We start from the raw sequence: 18167 nt of genomic DNA on the forward strand, positions 1-18167 counted from the left end.
CCCGGGACCGGGCCGCTGCCGGCCCACCCTTCCCGGCCCTGATCCCGAGTTGCCTTCGGAAGGTGGAACAAAATGGCGAAACCTAACATGGCCGTTCGGAGTTGGTGACTCCAAAATAAACAGCGTGTGTCCTTCCCTCCCTGCAGACCGGGTGTGCCAGCAGCCGGGGCTCTCCCTCTGGGTCCCCTTCCAGAACGCCGCCACTGCGGTCACCAACCTCTACAAAGGTAAGGGGCTGCCCACCCCCCTCTCCCCGTCTAGCTGGGCCCCACTCTGCCTCCTGCCCCGGCTTACTCATAAGCAGGGCCTGTTAATGTCTCTTATTCACCCAGATAAAATCTAACCTGAGACTGCTTCCTGAATCTTGCAAGTTTTCCCAGGGCCTCTCTAGCTGACGGCAGCTGAATCTTTTCTGTTGCCTCATATCAGTGACTAATAAAATCTGTTTTACTTCGAGACCCTTGAAAAAGGGTGTTTTTAGCATGTGCCTTGTGCTCATGAAGTCGGGGGAAGAGTGTGGTAGCTTATTAAACAGTACTTAAGTTTTCTGCATTTTGTGTATTTCCTGGTGTATTAAATGTTGGTATATCCGTGTAATACATGTACATTTGTGGTGAAGCATAGGTTAGGTTTTGTGTTTGTAAAATTCTGCATAGATGTTGTGACAGTGAGGCTCCTTAAATAAGCCTCCCAGATTATTTTAAGCCCTAGAATGTCATTATGACTGTGTCCAGGGTGACTGTAAGAAAGCAGTGTTAGCCAAAAGTTTGAAAAGTGTGCACTCTGCACATGGCTTTACTCTGCTTTTGTGCTGTTTTACTGTGTGTTTCTATCTGTCAGGATCTGTTCCTGAACTCTGCAGTTCTTTGGGTGGTCACAGGAATTCTTGTCTGCAGAAGAATCATTCGGTGGTTTGTTTAAAATACAGTTACAAAAATACCTGTATCAGTACAGGCTTAAATAGGCACAGTTATTATCTTCCATTCCTAGGAAGGAAAAAACCTTTTAAAGTTCCAAATTGTTGTTTTTCTGACTGGCAGTTTGATTTTTTTTTTTTGCTTTCTGGGGTGTGTGTTTTTTCTTGGTTGGTACAGCATTATCTGTAGTTCTGCCTGCATGTTCTTTCATTTGTCTCCACCTTTCCTATTTTGCATTTGTTTTAAACTTACTAACATGTTAGTTATGGCTGATCAGGTTTTTGACAGATGTGGACAGAGCAAAGAGGAGATGTATTTGCCTGTCTGTCACTGCCAGAGACTTTTGCAGAAAGTGCATTGAAATGTTGTGCTTGTGTCATAGGTCATGTAAAGGTACAGCACATCCCATAATAGGGTAGGTGTTGGCCTGAGGGAGTGGGTCACTAGAACGTGGTTTAGGACACTAGTCACTTGAGTGTGGTGCTAGAGTAGCAGTGGGTAGTGTTAATAAACTGTCTGGAATAATTATGGTCTCTTTTTCCAAATGGCAGTGGTCTCCCTTACAGCATCTTTACTACAAAGATTTAGGCTGTTAAATCACTTGTGCTATAGGAAAAAATGAGCCCTATTTTTGTACAATAATGTGATTAACAGAGGAGTATGATGTGGTGATTGGGAAGCTAGACTTTAGAGTAGGAAGCTGTCTTCAGTCAGGTGTACTGTAATACTTAAGAAAGCAGCACCCGAAACAAATATTTCCTTCAAACAAATCTTTAAGTGCTGAAGTACCTCACAACTGCCATCTTTCAATTTTAAACTAACTTCTAAGTGAGTAGAAATTCCTTGAACATGGGTAGAACCAGCTAGACTCCGGCATACCAGGCAAGCTGCAGTTTCTTCATGTGAATTCACCTTCTGTAGTGATGAACATGGCTCTTAATCTCCTGTCATTTCTCACATACTCAATGTTAGTATTTTGGAGGACTCTGTCAAAACACCGGAGAAGTGCTTGGTGTGGTAAACTGAACACCATAAATGGCCTCTTGCCCTGTCAGCTGTTTTGTGATCTGATAAATGTTTGAAGTTTTGAGGCATCAAATTTTTGTTAAAAAGAGCTGCATGAGGGATATAGGAATATATATATAAGGAGAATGCCATGATATCTTGAATGTTGGATTTTTTTGAAAATAAATTAGAAGTTTAATATCACACCAGACTGCAGGCCTTAGATCATGAATTTGATTGGTGCTGGTGACAGGCTCCATTTAAAGACATTTGATTATTTTGCCTTCACTACCTTAGTGCAATCTGTATGGTTTGTAACAGGATTTAGAACTTAAGGTCACTGTAGAAAGTTTTTAGGCATATATTAGAATAAGACTTCTGAGCCTATAATTTTACCTTTATTAAAAACTGAATGTTTGATAATGTTTTGATTTGGTAATTTCAGAATGTATGAAACTTGTCTGCTTATATTTTTCCAGCTTAACTTGTAAACAAAGTAGTTGTAGCTTTTACCATAAAAATCTAATCTTTCCCAGGGTAATGATGCTTGAAATTTGTCCAGGCTGCATCAGCAGTTGATGTGTTTGACCTCATAACTAGTTCATAGTTAATCCTTTCTGAAACATTCTCCTACAGAAGGAAAGCAGGTTATTGACATAAAGCTGGACTCCTCACCTCCCAGAAGGACTTGCTCATGGTATTTTAGAAAGTGAGTAAAGGGATACTGTCAGTTTCCAAACTGACTCCAAAGTGTTTGAGTAGCTTTTATGTGTGCACTGGAGTCCTAAGCTGCTGTGCAGTATAAAATGGCTGGAGGAATAATCTGTCATGCTGCCATTGCTTTCACAGGAATTAGCATTTGTAAATCTTCTAGCCTTTTGATTACAAAAGAGCATAGGCAAAATACTCATGGAGTGCATAGAAGTAATTAATGTGTTAAGTGTACTCTATGTATACCTGTATAGTTTATATTCCAAAAACCCTGAGATTTCACTATGATTGGTTTGAGATGTTTTTCTGATAGGTTGTGTTATGTTTCAAGTGCTGCTCTTTGATAGTGGACTGTGCAGTGGTGTCTTAGAATATAAATCTGAGTAGCATTTAATACTGATTAGTTTTGGGTTTTTTGAGTTCAAGAAAACTAGATTAGCTGTATATGTCATTGTTTACCTGTAAAGCATTATCTAGACAGCTGTTATTAGATCTCTTCAGTATTGTTCTGGGTAAATGGCTCTTTTCTGTTGGACTTCACTTAGTAAAGCTCGAAAATAAAAAGCTGTTTTAATCAACTCTGCCTGACTTAAAAAATGTATGAAAATGGAGTAAATGAAATTGGATATGTTGATGTCTTAATGGAGCAAGAGCAACATAACAGTAATTTTCATAAAACCGAAATAGCTGTTGGCAAAGCTCTGATAACATATCTGACAAGATGAGCGTAATTGTGTGGAGAATAGGGTTTGTCCCACTTGTTACTGTTGACTGGAACTTACTCAAACTAGTAGGCAGAAATGTACTGGAGTTTGAAAGCAATGTAATACAAGACATTTAAGAGTGTTAGAGGCAGTTATAACTGCACACAGGTGATCAGTTACATCAGTGGAGAAAGAAATTGCATTTTGTAGGATTTAGTTGTAAATGTGTTTAAAGCTTTTGTCTGTCAAATTTGCAGTGGTATCTTAAATGGGGAAGGAAATTTTCTTAGACTTTTTGTAAATGATATGTTGCCTAATTGAAAAGTATAGGGGACACTTGTGTTCTATCTAGTTTCAAAACTATGGCCTCTTGCAAAATGCTTCTGCAGTTGAAATTCAGATGAAACTAGAAGGACTGTAAAGAAGTCTTGAGTTCTCTGAAAATTCCTTATCAGGATCAAGAAACGCAGTGCGCTTTTATGTGGGGTTTTCTGACTGTACTGATGCACTTTTAAGAGTGTGTCACTTCCAGAAAGTGCATTGTCTGTTGATTCAAGTACCCTCCTCAGACTGACAAGCCTAAAGTGTGGTTTTAATGTTAATAGAATATGGTTTTGTAAACTGTGCTGTAGTGTTGACCTGGAGTATACTAAATGCTATTTAGGTGGTGCTTGAGTTGCAGTTGACTTTCTGACTTGTGAAGGGAGGGGAACTTTTTAGCTAATACTCTTTTTTTTTTTAGGCTTAATAGGACTCATTTGCAATGCTACCTCATCTGTTAGAGCTAACTTGGTACTGTGTTATAGTAACCTGTAGAAGGTACACTTCTTACCTGTGATGAGCAGGAAGCCATGTCATGATGAGCCATACTATATATACATTGCTCTATCTGTAACTCTAAACTTTTTTCTGTCCTCTTGCAGAAAGTGTGGATGCCCATCAGCGAAGCTTTGATGTAGGAATTCAGATTGGCTATCAGCGTCGGAATAAGGATGTGTTAGCTTGGGTTAAAAAACGCAGAAGAACTATTCGTAGAGAAGACTTGATCAGCTTCCTATGTGGAAAAGTTCCTCCTCCAAGAAATTCTAGAGCTCCCCCAAGACTGACTGTAGTATCCCCTAGCCGAGCTACTTCAACAGAAACTAGCTCATCTGTAGAGACTGATTTGCAACCCTTCCGTGAAGCCATAGCTCTGCATGGTAACAGTAATTTTTTCAATACTTCTTGGTTAAAACTGGGTGGGGATTCTTAAAGCATGTCTGACTATTGGCCATTGTTGGTGTCATGTACCTGATGTTCCAGCCGAAGGTGTATGCTTCATTCTCTGAGTTTTTGCATGTATAAGGTGGTGTTAGATACTAAACAGTTCCACAGACAAGTATTTTGAATGAGAAAAAGGTATTGTATAAAAATAGGTTTGGATCTCTAATATTCTACAGCTGTGAACTCAACAGTTAAGTACTAACTCCCAGTAGTGTTTTTGAAGCATGAAGAGACCTGGCATTCATACCAATGCTAAAGTAAACAGAATTCTTGAAAAATGGTAATACTATGCTAGCAACTAGTTAAAGGCTAAGATTCGGCTAGTAGCAAATAACAAGGAAATTTTGTGGGGCTACGGAGGGAATTTAATGTCTGAAGCTTCTGTATCTCACCTCACTCTAGTACCCTTGTTATGCACTGGATAATATGGTTTAGCATTCTGCTTAAGCTGTTCTGGAAAGAGTACTTCACATGCACATCGCTGCAATAATTAGTTCTAGTTCACTTTCAGGCTTAAAAGTCTTCCAGTGTCATACTGAATTTCCTTCCTCGCCATCATCAACAATGGTGGTGGTGTATCTTTCCTCCTTTTCAGATATGAATATTCAGTAGCTTATTCTGTATTGGTCTGTTACCTAGCAAGTGATAAAGAAAAATGTGTTTTAAATTGTTCATGAGGTGAAATGAAAGCAGTTGACCTGTGGGTTTTATGACTTCTAAAATGCTAAAGGGTAGCAGATACCTTGAGGTAGAAACAGTACACCATTTTAAAAGTAAAAATCAAACTATCTACAAGTACCACCTATGAAACTTAAAAGAAATTTTTGCTGTCTCAATATTCTCAGTGGGGGTGGAATTAATGAGTTAATTAGATGAGTGCATTCCTGAAAATGTAGTCTTTTGCTTCTGCTATGCTGTGGTGGTTTTTCAAGATACATAAGCCAGACACTGTTACTGTCTAGGTGACAGCCTAATTCTGGTATTGTTTGCTGCTCTGCCATTTAAATCAAGCATGCTTCCACCCAGTCATGTAGTTTTTGGCAGTTTTCCTTCTCATACTGGAATCTGGCTAGAGAATTCTGTGCACCAGTGTTGCTTATTCAGTAAGTAAAGCTAATTTAATGATGGGAACAACTGCAGAAGCTGGCTCTCACCTGATACAGTGTAACACCCTCTTCAAAAATCTTGTTTTCTGAAACTATGGTTGCATCTGGTGTGCAGTTGGCTTTAACTGTAAAGGCTTACTCTCATGGGAGTACAATAGGTAGACTTACTTAAGCACAGTGAGCTCTCAAGCAGAGTAAATTCAGAGGTGTTTTTATTGGCAATGTGGCTCTTTGCATGTCCTTGTGTTGTTTCTTAGTGTCTGCTTTGTATAGAGGTGGTTTTATGGAAATCACTTCTCTAACATGGGGATCTGAACCTGATCATGAGGTAAAACATTTTCTTTCGTATTTCATAACTTAATTAGGGTCATGAGTACTGTAGGAAGTTCTCTCTACTGCTGCTGCAGGGGCTAGAAATGCACTCTTTCCCCTTCATCAGCTGGTTGACAAGATTACATGTCAGTCATCTTCTGGATTGGGTTCTCCCGATATCAGTTTCAATCTGGTCTGTGACACAAATGCTTTTGTGCTAATCCTTTAGTGACTAGCTTGTATTTGGCCTTGTAACTGTTTTTAGGTTATTGCCTACAATCTCTGCATTCTTCCAGCTTTTGTCCCCTTTTTTCTTTAACATTAAGGAAGCTGTGATTAAACCATCTCCCAAACTATTTTCTTACTTGTCATAGGGCTACTCAGAACAATGTCTTGATTTTGAAACCTGTGTAGGGTCTTCAGGTGTATGTAAATGTCCTCTGTAGGGCTGTGCTTATCTTCATTTTTGGCAAGCTTTTTATGAGTGATTTGCTGCTTCTAGGTATTGTGAGGAAACATGAGAACCTGATGTTAGTGAGTAGCAGTCTCAGCAGGTGTTCAGTACTAAGGCTTTAAGAGGAGATTTTTGGCTGGTGTGTGAAGGAGTGAGGCTTTGTTTTTGTGCTGGTAGGCTTCCTGTGGAAATGGAGTATTTCTCTACTGGTAATGAGGTTGGACTGAATTAGATTTGAGGGATAATGCTAGAAATTTGCTGCTCTAAGCAAGACCTGTTAGTGAAGCCAGGGATAGGTAGGAATCTCTGACACCAAATAAAGCTCCATGGAAGCAGACTTGGTTTATTGATGTCTCAGAAATAGATGCTAATGTGTCTAAAGACCATGGTGGTATAACTTGCTGATCTTGCTCTTTGGGGGAAATACCTCTTTTTATCATGTAACCTCTAAATGCTTCATAATCACATCTAAAAACTTTTGACAGAAGCTATGGTAACAAAGCTAATAATTAGATTCTGTGTTTGTTCCTGGAAATCCTAGGTGTATACCCTAGGCTAAAATATTAGAGAAAAATGTCTTTATTGGTACAGTCTTAAAACTGTATGTTGCATCTAAAAAGAAATGTTAAAATTGGATTTCTAACTTTACCTCTTCTACCTCAAACCAGTTCTATCTGATCTGTATTCTAGCTTTGCAGGAGTAGTTCATAGTGTTCTTGACTAAAGCTAGGGATTTTTGAACCTAAAACTTAATCCTGCCATTTTAGTAGACTTTCTGCTATAAGGAAACTTGTTCTTTACTGTTCTGCTTTCAAGACTTGTTACAATAGCTAAAAGCAGAATGAAAATGACAAACTATACTGGCACAAGAATGTTTAAGATGGATATGATCTACCTGTTCTGTTAACTCTATGGCATGTATGCTGTGCAGCTGTTACTGAAGTATTTAGTCTTAACTTCAGGGTACTTGGAATGAGTTCTTGGAACTAAGTAACCTTTTGAGAGAGTAAACAAACAAAAATCTTTGCCCTTAATACCAGCTTTCCATTACTAGTGTGCTGATGGGTAGCCTTTGAAGTAAAACATGGCTGGAAACTTGAACTGTGAATACCTGAAAAACTAAAGCCTTCAAGAAAAGCTGAGAAGTTAGCTCAAGGTAATATATGCTATTTTACTCTGAAGGTCAAGTGGATTTTTCTGAAACTTCAGGAACTGTGCATATGATGATGCTTTGTATTTTAAGATGTGGTAGTAGAAGATAAATACCTTTTGTTCGACATTGTAAATATAGAGCTAGGTTTTTAACTTCTAATGCTTAAAATCTTGTAGAATCATAGATGGGTTGGGGTTGGAAGGGATATTAATCATTCAGTTACAACCCCCCTGCCACAGGCAGGGCCACCTTCCACCAGCCCAGGTTGCCCAAAGCCCCGTCCAACCTGGCCTTGAACCCTTCCAGGGAGGGGGCAGCCACAGCTTCTCTGGGCAACCTGTGCCAGGGCCTCACCCCCCTCACAGGGAATTTCTTCCTTACATCTGATTTAAATCTACTCTCATTTTAAAACCATTACCCTTTGTTTTACCCTTATTTACCCTTACACTCTCTGATCAGGAGTCCTTCCCCCCCCTTTCCTGTAGCCCCTTTAGGTACTGGGAGGACACTAAGGTCTCCCGGGAGCCTTCTCTTCTCCAACTGACACCCCCCCCCTCCTCTCTCAGCCTGTCCTCCCTCACAGCGGGGTGCTCCAGCCCCCAAGCATCTTCGTGGCCTCCTCTGGCCCTGCTTGAGCAGGTCCATGTCCTTATGTTGGTGCCCCCAGAGCTGGACCCAGCACTGCGGGGGTGGTCTCAGGAGAGCAGAGTAGAGGGGGAGAATCCCATTCCTTGCCCTGTTGGCCACACTTCCAGGCAGATAATATCAGTAGCTCTCTACTTAAATGAATGCTGTAACCCTGTTGAAGACCACCAAATCTGTAAGGCATGATTTGCCTTTAGTGAAGCCATGTTGGCTGTCCCCAGTTACCTCCTTATTTTCCTTCTAAATGCCCTAGCATAGTTTCCAGGCAGATCCGCTCCATGATCTTACTGGGCACAGAGAGGTGAGACTGACTGACTTGTAGCTCCCTTGCAATGTCCCTGCAGTTAGCATAGGTATGGATGTAAACACTTACTTTTTGGAAGTGTATTGCCATATCAAATTCTTTGAGAAGAATCTCAAATAAGAATTGTATCAAACTGAACTAACAGTCATAGACTGCCTAAAGCTGATGTGCCAGGTCCTTTTCTGCCTGGTTGTAGCTATCATACCAAGTTTTGCAGTGCTGGTGCCTGTGCACAGTCCATGTTTGAAATTATGCTTTGGTCTTTTAATGTGGTATGTGCTCCGTGCTTTACAAACCATTCTCCCAGCATTATGGGAGAAAATGCTATGATTTGATGAGGGCAAAGAAGCAAGCTTGGAAGGCAGTGCTGGAATGTATTAGATTTGAGATTAACTACAAATGACACGAATGTGCAACAGCACAGCAAGTGTTAGTACTTCTGCTTCTTAGCTTTAACTTTGATATGTATCGTTAATGTGATTCAGTCTTTGGGGTGGGGGGGGAACCCTTGCTCTAGCATGTAGAAGTGTGTGGCTTGGCCCCTTTAAAGAGCCTGAATTTTCATTAGACCTCCTTATTGTCTTAAAATATTAAACTGCAATATAAAACATCAGCAGTTGTTAACAGAGTGGAGAAGCAGCAGTCGGTTGAAGAGGAGATGGGAGAGCAGAGTTCAGATTAGTTTAAAAGTTTAAAGGTTGTGTATGTCTATAGCTATCAGTTGTATACTGGTAGGTACTGCTAAAACTTGCTCTTTGAGCAGTACTGTGAAAGGGTGGGTATGACAGAGGAGTGACAAGGATCTATCTGCATGCCATTTTGTATTTATCTGGGGTTATGAACTCATTTGTACTTCAGTCACACTTATCTAAGTGTGAATGTTCTTTTGATACTTCCTGATTACTAACTATTGTTTTTCAAATATTTTACTCTTACTATACTGAACAGCAGTTATGCAGTATATTATGCTGTGGTAGTGACCTGAATAATATTATGGACATGGTTACAGTGCAGATAAACTGGCATTTCTAGTTCTAGGCCAGTGTTGATAAACTTGGTAATATTGAGTTGACAGTTATTTACCTTAAGTATTTCATATTCCATAAAATAGACTTTCAGCCAAGTATTCCAGTCACTTGATAGTATTGGTCACAATTTCTTCTGGACAGCAGCTTGTTCTGATAGTACTATAATAAATGCTTTAGACTGTAGCTTCAGATAAAAGCAGAGCTTTTCATGAAATTACTGCCTATGAAATGTTGTATTGTTGATGACCGAAAGATATAGCAGGAATGAGAATGTAATAAGTACTGCAAAATATTTCAGATATGCCTTCCACTTTAATCCTTTCAAGTTTAAAAAGGGAGAAAGAGCCATGTGTTGTTTCTTAAAGGCCTTGAGTAAAAAAGGAAATGTCTTCTGTACAAAGCAGTGGGAGACTTCAGAGGTAGTCATGAGACTGAAAGAAGACACTTTATCTGTCCTGTTGTATAGACATTAGGTCATGTTAATCACAATATAGAAATCTGAGGCTGTGAAATGGTGTTGCTAAAAGTCATGTCATCTTACTACTCCCTACTATCGTTACTGTTTGCTTTACTGCTTTAAATGGTTAAATGCTTTGGGAAGAGGTCTGAGTCCACTGGAAACTTAAACATGGGTTTTATGAGATTTCCTCTTTGCATTACAACAACTTTTCCAGAAAAACTGAACTGTGGATCACAGTTCCTGAAAGATGCTTTCTCTGTCACCAGAAGTAGAGCTTTTCACTTGCATTACTCTCTTTGTCTTCAGAGATGTTGCTTCCAAGAAATTGGTATTGGTATTTCAGTGCATGCCTTGAATGTGACTCTTCCATGTTAGCTTGATTACCCATCCTGAAGAGTGATCAGAATGTTTCATTTGACAGATCTCTTGGATTGATGTGTAGTGCTGTGTAATAGTAACTGATATGTAACTACCAGTAACTGATATGAAATAGTAACTACCAGTAACTGATAATGAAATTGTAGTCAGTCTGTTAACATACTTGGTAATGACTTACTAGTTCAGTATTAAATACCTCTATGAAATGCAAGATAAAACTGCAAGTAGAAATCCATGTTGTGATATAATATCCTTGTACTATTGTAGAAATTAATTCATAATTACTCTCCTGGCTTTGACACCCAGTTTGGAAGATTTTAACCTCTTAATTACCTCTTGAAGATTGTTTGTTTAAATGTACAGTGATTCAGTATCACCTAAATATTGGGAAGTCAGTGCCTCCTTGAGATATTGCTTGTGAACTTGGCAGTCTGTTTTGTAATTATGCTGTAGCATATTACAGATACATCTTTTAATTCTGACTTCTGTATTTACTATTTCAAAAAATGCTTGTTACTTGAAAAGGCTCTAATTAAAAAATTAGTTATTGTGAGTACATTTTTTGGCATCACTTATTGTGGGTCAGTATTGGGGTTTATTGAGAACATTTTTTTTCTCCCCTTGGGTGCTAAACATAATAAAAAGATGTCATGATAATACTGAATTAGTATATTGGCCTTTTGGTTGTATAAGTAATTAAAGTGGTGTAAATTGACTCTCAGTGGAAGTAGCAACACTGAACTTGTGTTTCCAGAGCAGTTTTGCTTGGAATAGTGATGTGGGGGGAATCTCTGCAATCAGTTTGGATTTGAAATGTCACCTGTGCACTGTCAACTTTTCCAGTTTAAATATGTAGGATGAATTAATGCTTTTTCTGATGTCATGTCAATTGAAATTAAACTTGCTGTTGTGTTTGAATTGTGATTTGTTACTTGCCCAAATTTTGCATGTTGGTGGTTTATCCAAGTTATGGTATCTGAATTGGCTTTTTGCTTTTACATCTTTAATCAATTAGCTGCTTTACTTTCTTTGATAGATGTATAGGAACCTCTTCTCATAATGGCTTTGAATTTAAGCTTGACCTTAATCCTGGGAATGCTGGAACAGACCTTGTTTCTGAATTATCTTTTCCCTGAAACAGCTTCAGCTGTTTAAATACTTTTTGCCATTGTGAATGAAAGATTATTTTAATATTAATAAAACCTGCAGGGTCCCTATCAGACTTCAGACCATGCTTCTGAGTCATATTGAAACACCACTTAAAGCTGTAAGCAAAAGCTCTGAGAGCATCAGTGATTAGTGACTGTTTCTATTGGTTGTTGCATAATACAACATACATCTGTGTAAAAGTATATCCTGTCCTGTCACAATATCTAAGCTTCAAGTATTCATTCAACAGGAATGTGCAGCAGAGTAGAATTGTTTGGCCTATTCTATCCTGATTTATGTATTGACCTGCTAATGCTGCAGATGGCTTTAGAATTTATCTTCTAGTTGAGGTTTCTGGCAACTGATCCTAGTAGCTGTAAGAGTCTTCTCTCTGACTCTGAAGTTGCTTGTTTGGCCTATCAGCAGCTAATGGATAGGGTCTTGTTAGGCTGTACCTGTCAGCATGTGACTTCTGGCTGCCTGCTCAACGATGTATGAACATGTGTGTGTGCAAAGCCATTTAATATACAAGATGTATGATGGCTGGACAGAGGTGTAGAGTATTAGATACTGGAGAAAACCTCTGATCTCAAGATTTTGAAGGTTGAGACAAACCTTCTTGTACAGCATAACATTTGCTTGTTGTTATTGCTAGAAATATATACAGATGTAGATCTTGTTCTGCTGTTCATCTTCCTGCATGACTCTTGCTTTGGTAGTTTATTTCTAGGGCCAGCATATGGTTTTGTTGTTTCCTAATCTTGTATTTGAAGCAGTTTCAATAGTAAAGATGTTTGATCTCTGAGCTTCTGTAGATTTGTAGATTTACAAATACAGCCGTAATTCTGAATTGAGAAGAATTGTTAGGCTTTGGTGTACTAGCCCTTACTAAACTTAAGCTTTGGAGTGTCCTGCTTTTGTAAAGTTGTAATACTAATATTACTGAAGACAAAAAGTTAAAATTTTTATGAAGCTCATGGTTTTCTTGTTTGTGGCCTTGTTTTTCCAAGAAACTTGTGTTTTGATTAAACATTAATAACCTGAACACAAACCAAAGTAATTGCAGGGTACCTGTGGCAGTGTTTTGGATCACATCTGTCAGTAGAAAACTTAGGGAGATTGTCCTGTGGTCTTGCTTGGCTGCTTGCTTTAAGTGCTCTTGTGAATTCTGATAATACTAATGTGTTGGCTAATAGCAAGAGAATAGAATAAAGCTTTTATTTAAAAGCTAGCTCTAGTATATACCTGTCTGAAATCTGCTGTCATACTGCAGTTTTCTTTAGAACTACAGTGACTGAGGGAGTAGAAGGGAGCAGAGTAGTGGTGGCTGGAACAAGACCAAGTCAGGTCAAGCTGGAAAGACTTCGGTAAATGGATTTTAATTCTGTGTAGCGTTGGTCTAGTGTGAAACCTTTATATTGAAATAGTTCACGTACTCATATTTTGAATAGCATGTCATGCTTATGGAGCTAGCAGTTGCTGTAGTGTGCTGTTACAACACTGGTGTATAAGTTCACTTTTCATTTCATAAAAAGCAGTTCCAGTAATTGCTAGATTCTTATATGGACTGAAAGCTGGGAAGGTGTGGTCTGGACTACAAACAAGTGTGGTACAAACAATAGGGGTGAAGTGCCATTGACATCTCACTAGAAGTCAGATGAGTGTCATCCCTTCTGTCACACTTGGGAAATTAACTTTCTTTACTGTTTGACCTAAATACTTTTTCTTTTTTTCCCCTAGGTCTTAGTGGCGCAATGGCTAGTATAAGTGTTCGCTCAAGTACCCCAGGCTCGCCCACTCATGTGAGCAGTGGCTCCAATGCTAGTCGAAGGAGAAATGGACTCCATGATGTTGATTTGAACACTTTCATATCAGAAGAAATGGCACTCCACTTGGACAATGGTGGAACTAGAAAGCGTACCTCAGCCCAGTGTGGCGATGTCATTACAGACTCACCAACTCATAAACGCAACAGAATGATCTAAACTGCAAAAATTTCAAACCCACCATGCTGCTTGAAAGCCACTTGATCCTCAGAGTACTATTGAAAAGGAAACATGAGGCCATCTTTCCATATTCACTGTTTAAGACAAATAAATTCAATAATTGCCATAAAGGAAATTTTAGATATTACATTAGATGCCTCTTGTAACTGCGGCTTTCTTAAACTATATTCTTAGCAGAGGACATCAGATATTGTGTAGTAGTTAGCAAGATCATCATAGGCGAACATGTATCCGTTCCAAGGCTAAAAGTGACCTTACTTGTATTCTTAAAGGGAAAGGAAATTTCAGATGTTTATTTGGTTATAGAATGCTTTTTTTGTCCTTTATTTCCTGCTGTGTTGAGTATTTGCTTAAACAGTATTGCCAGTTTGACTGAAATTGTCTACAACATGACTTGGCATCTTTGTCAAAACTGCAGGCTTCCATTTTTGCAGCACTGTACCATGCACCTAGTTTCTATATAGTAACAGTGTGCAAGTTATAAATATTGGACTGTACCCTTTTTAGTTTTAAAAGCAGTTGATAATTCTGGTGACTGTGTGATAATGTAAAGAGGTGCTATGATGGTCATGCAATTAATACTTAATATTGAATCAATACAAGGATCTTTATTGGATTCATTTTGTGTGTTTTAGTGCTCTGAAGTAGCAATATTAAACTTTTCCCCAATTAACTTCATAGGCTTTTAATTCAGTTTAAGAAAATATATGTACTTTTTGGTATTATCCTTGTGGTAATCATACACAGTGCAGACTGCACCAGTGCTGACCTAAATTTAGAGAAAGATGTCCTGTAATTGGAAAATAGGCTTTTCTGTTCAGTATTAGTGAAGGGTAGGTTTTGTGTACACCCATCCCATTTTACATTTCTTGTGAAGTAATTGCCCATTTGGGGAGGGGTGGGAGGAGAGGGAATGAGGGGGAGTAGTTGGAAAAGGGGTGTGTTCTAACAAGTAAGACTTCTGGTCACATGTGGAAACTTGGACTAACTTAAACAAGATTCTGTGTGATGCCATCTCCTTCAGGAGGAAGCGACATGCAGATTCTGTCAAGTGCTAAGAAAATAATTTAAAACTGGAAGTTGATTATAAAGCTCTGGGTAAACATGCCGTAAGGATGATTTAAAAAAGGATGAATGGCTTTCTTTTTGTGTTGAGCATAGGATTGAACTCTGGCTGCCATAACTTAAGCATAATCTGAAAATGAACTAGAGAACAAGACCGATCTGCTGCAAATCTGTTTCTGAATGGGGAAGGATATGTGTCGGTCTCAAAGAGTGTCCTAACTATTTTTACATGTAGATGCAGCAAGCCTTTGGTGGAGAGCTCAGGCTTTTAGGGCCTCTAAATCTCTGCCTAGGAAAGGGGTAATAAAGGAGGAATAAGATAAGAGCTCCAAACCTGCAAGTTGGGAAGGGGGTATTTGGTGAGGTGGTATGCATGCTTTAACTGGAAGCATAAGCTGATTTGTGGACAAAATGCAGCTATGCTAGATTCACAATACTACAAAAATTGTGGTGTTCTAGCTAAGTTAAGGCACCTTGAGCTCCATGTTAATACACAGTTCTTCAAGACTTTTGCTTACGTGCTTGTAGAGTCAGATCTTTTTTGTATTATCTTCCCTGTTTGAAGCAGACTTCACTGTAGTTTTGCTCCTTTTTACCCTGATGTCCTCTCATTGGTGTTCTGTAGTCAAGGCAAGACAGCAATGATGTGTTTAAATTCTCAGAATTCAAGGCTCTCTAAGAGCATGATTTCCTTGCTTTGTGGTGCTTCCATCGAATTTCCTTATGTTGAAGAGCTCTTGAAGATGTCAACAGTTGCACAATACTGTAGCTAGAGGTTCTGTAGTTTATGGGACAAGTATAAGAACTGTCCAAAGCGAGATGGTAAGAACTGTTCGAAACCTCCACCTGTGTTACGTAGCTGAACTTGCACATCACTCAAAGACTCAGTATACATTAATTTCAGTTACTGCTATTAATTACGATTCATAAGACTTATTTTATGTAAAATATTAATACTGCATAAAGCTAGTTTTCATTTGGAGACTGCATTTTCAACAAAGATTTTGAGGATGGTATCTAAATATATCTGTTTAGTATTTATTAGGCTGTTGGCAGAGGGATTTTTCTATTCCAGAAGAAAAATCTGGAGTCCTGAACAGAAAGGACATGTGTGAGAACCATTCTTAAGCTCTTCTGTTTATTCATGAACTGGCTTCGTTCAACTAAGATGCTTATGCTCTGCAACTTCTAACACACTTTACTATGACATGTGGTAAAGGTAACATCATGTTGGTATCAGTTCTGCATATATGGACTGAACTGTAACAGTGCTTCTGGTCCAGCCCAAATATACAGAACCTGTTTAAATTACTTCTCTTCCTTGCAGTGAATTAAATCCTGTTAATGCTTTGAAGCATTAATTCAGTCTAGTTCCATTTAAAACTAAATTTGTCTGATCTAATTTGTGCCATTTTTTTGGAAAGAAATCAGGCTTAGATATTAAACCGGTTGCATTAATGTTTTTTTTGCTTGTACCTTAAATATTTGGCAACTTTTTGATTGTTTTTTTGTTTAGCCCCAGCTGTTGTTTGCTTTTTGTTAACCTCTGTCAGAATGGTCAAAAATGCATGTATTCACCTGGTAAACACAAGGAGAACAGGTTGTCTCTTAAAAAAAAAAAAAAAAAATAAAAACAAGTCCAGTACCTGTTGCTTTAAAGACTATTTCTTGTGCCAGTGTAGAAAATTGACATTCTGGGAATAGCTCTCAGCTAATATTCAAACTGTAGCTCCTGGGGCCAGAAGCAAGTTCATTTTCTGTACGAAACACTGAATTGAGAACTGTTTAGTTTGGTAAAAATGGTGCTTACTTTTGCTTTCTCTTACGAATCGTATAGTTGACCGGTCTCTTCTCCATGTACATCAAATCTAACATGAATGTGCGGCAAGTTACATAAAGTACATCCTGCACTGAAGCTACTGAGCTTGGCTTGCTTATTAATGAAGTAAGTTTTAAATGTTAAATTTAAATCTATATTACAGTAAAGTAATGCAAAAATGATTTTGGCTGAAACTGAAGTCCTGCAGTTAAACTTACTCTCAAATGTGGTTTACCCAGCTGGAGTAATAGAAACTCTAAGTCATAATAAACCTAATAAAAAAAACATAAATACAACTAATCAGGCTGCTTTGTAGTTCTTTAAGTTTCTGAATCCATCAGTAAACCCAAAACAAGATACACAGTTAGTATGAGGTGACAGGCTTATTTGGTTCTGCAGAACAGGATTTTTTTCATTAGGAATGCAATTTCATAGTAGCTGTTCAGTCTAGTGACATTTCAGAGGCTTTCCTCTCTTTTATGGACTAATGAAGATACCAAAAATTGGGATGTACTGTTAAGTTTGTACAAGATGTTCTGTAGAGTTTAACTTCACTAATGTAGGAAAAGCATCTTCAACTGTGCCACTTAAAACCTCCTTAGAAAGTACAATTGACCTCAATGGTAGAGCTTTACAATCTTTTGCAAAAGACTCCTTTGACTTCAGTGAAATGAGGTGCTTTAATTAGCAGCTTTTCTTGCTTTATATGGGTGTCCCTAAACCTACGGACTATTCAGCTTATTTGCTGTATCAGCATGTCTTTGAATTTCATTGTGAGCTTTTAAAAAAAAAAAAAGACATTTTAAACTTAAATCAATGTTAACATTTTTTCACTTCTAGCCAGTGAAATATTCCAGTGGGGTTTGGGGAAGCATTCTTAAATGTCTTCTTAAAAAACCCAGCATCCTTCAAATGTTAGCCTAGAGCTAGTAATATTTTGGCAGAAATAAGGAATGCACACCTGACTTGTTCCATGGAGTTCACTGCACCAGGTGGGGCTGCTGTGGTTGTCTGGGGTAGCCACAAGGCCCTGTGGCTTGCTCATTGCAGATCCCTGGTTATTTAAACAATGAGGGAAGGCACTGGCACTTGTAACTGTGCCTGTCTCCAAAGCTTCCCTTGTCTGTGCATGTAACTCCTGTGCATAGTTTGAGGCTGGTAAACTTTCTCAGATTATGAAATGGCTCTGTTAACACTGGTGCTTTCTGCTGTCATTCTTTCACTGGGCCCCTTTCAGATCATCTCAAGAAGAAAACTAAATGTCTCAAGCTCACAAGGGTAGTAGTGAATAAACCAAATTCATTTCTGTGTAGTATGGAAGCATCACCTAACTCTGTTAGATGTAGAAGCTAAATGTTTCTCGGTGGGTAATGAAATTCCAGCATTTTCTGTGTGACTTTGTTTTGGACAGTGATGCTGCTGCTCTTATGACTGTTGCAGCAGCTCTCAGGGATTTCTGGACAGTGGGGCTGTACATGGGGCTGTAATTTTTTGGTGAGGGTGGGATGTGGTGGGGGAGTGCGCAAGAATATGACCTTGTTGGAATCTGTTACAAGCCCATTGAGCATACAATGGTTTGTAGAACATCTTGAATTTCAGTGTAAAAAATACTGATCAAGTTAAGATAACATCTAAGATCACTTTTAATCATGCTGTGTAATACTTCACCATTTTTATGTTGCCTTTAA

At 38.6% G+C, this 18167-nt stretch overlaps 1 protein-coding gene across 1 annotated transcript; it reads left to right on the plus strand.

Moving 5' to 3' along the window:
• Window positions 1–4: 4 nt before the first annotated feature.
• C14H16orf72 (chromosome 14 C16orf72 homolog) lies at window positions 5–16779 on the plus strand (the record flags this gene model as incomplete). The annotated part of the gene is made up of 3 exons (XM_026859135.1): window positions 5–227; window positions 4261–4536; window positions 13330–16779. Coding segments are annotated over 3 exons (744 nt in total), but the record flags the coding sequence as incomplete, so codon positions are not given.
• Between the last annotated feature and the right edge of the window lie 1388 nt (window positions 16780–18167).

Source organism: Athene cunicularia (assembly GCF_003259725.1).
Source record: "Athene cunicularia isolate RWA chromosome 14 unlocalized genomic scaffold, athCun1 chr14_part1, whole genome shotgun sequence".
Classification (NCBI taxonomy): Eukaryota; Metazoa; Chordata; class Aves; order Strigiformes; family Strigidae; genus Athene; species Athene cunicularia.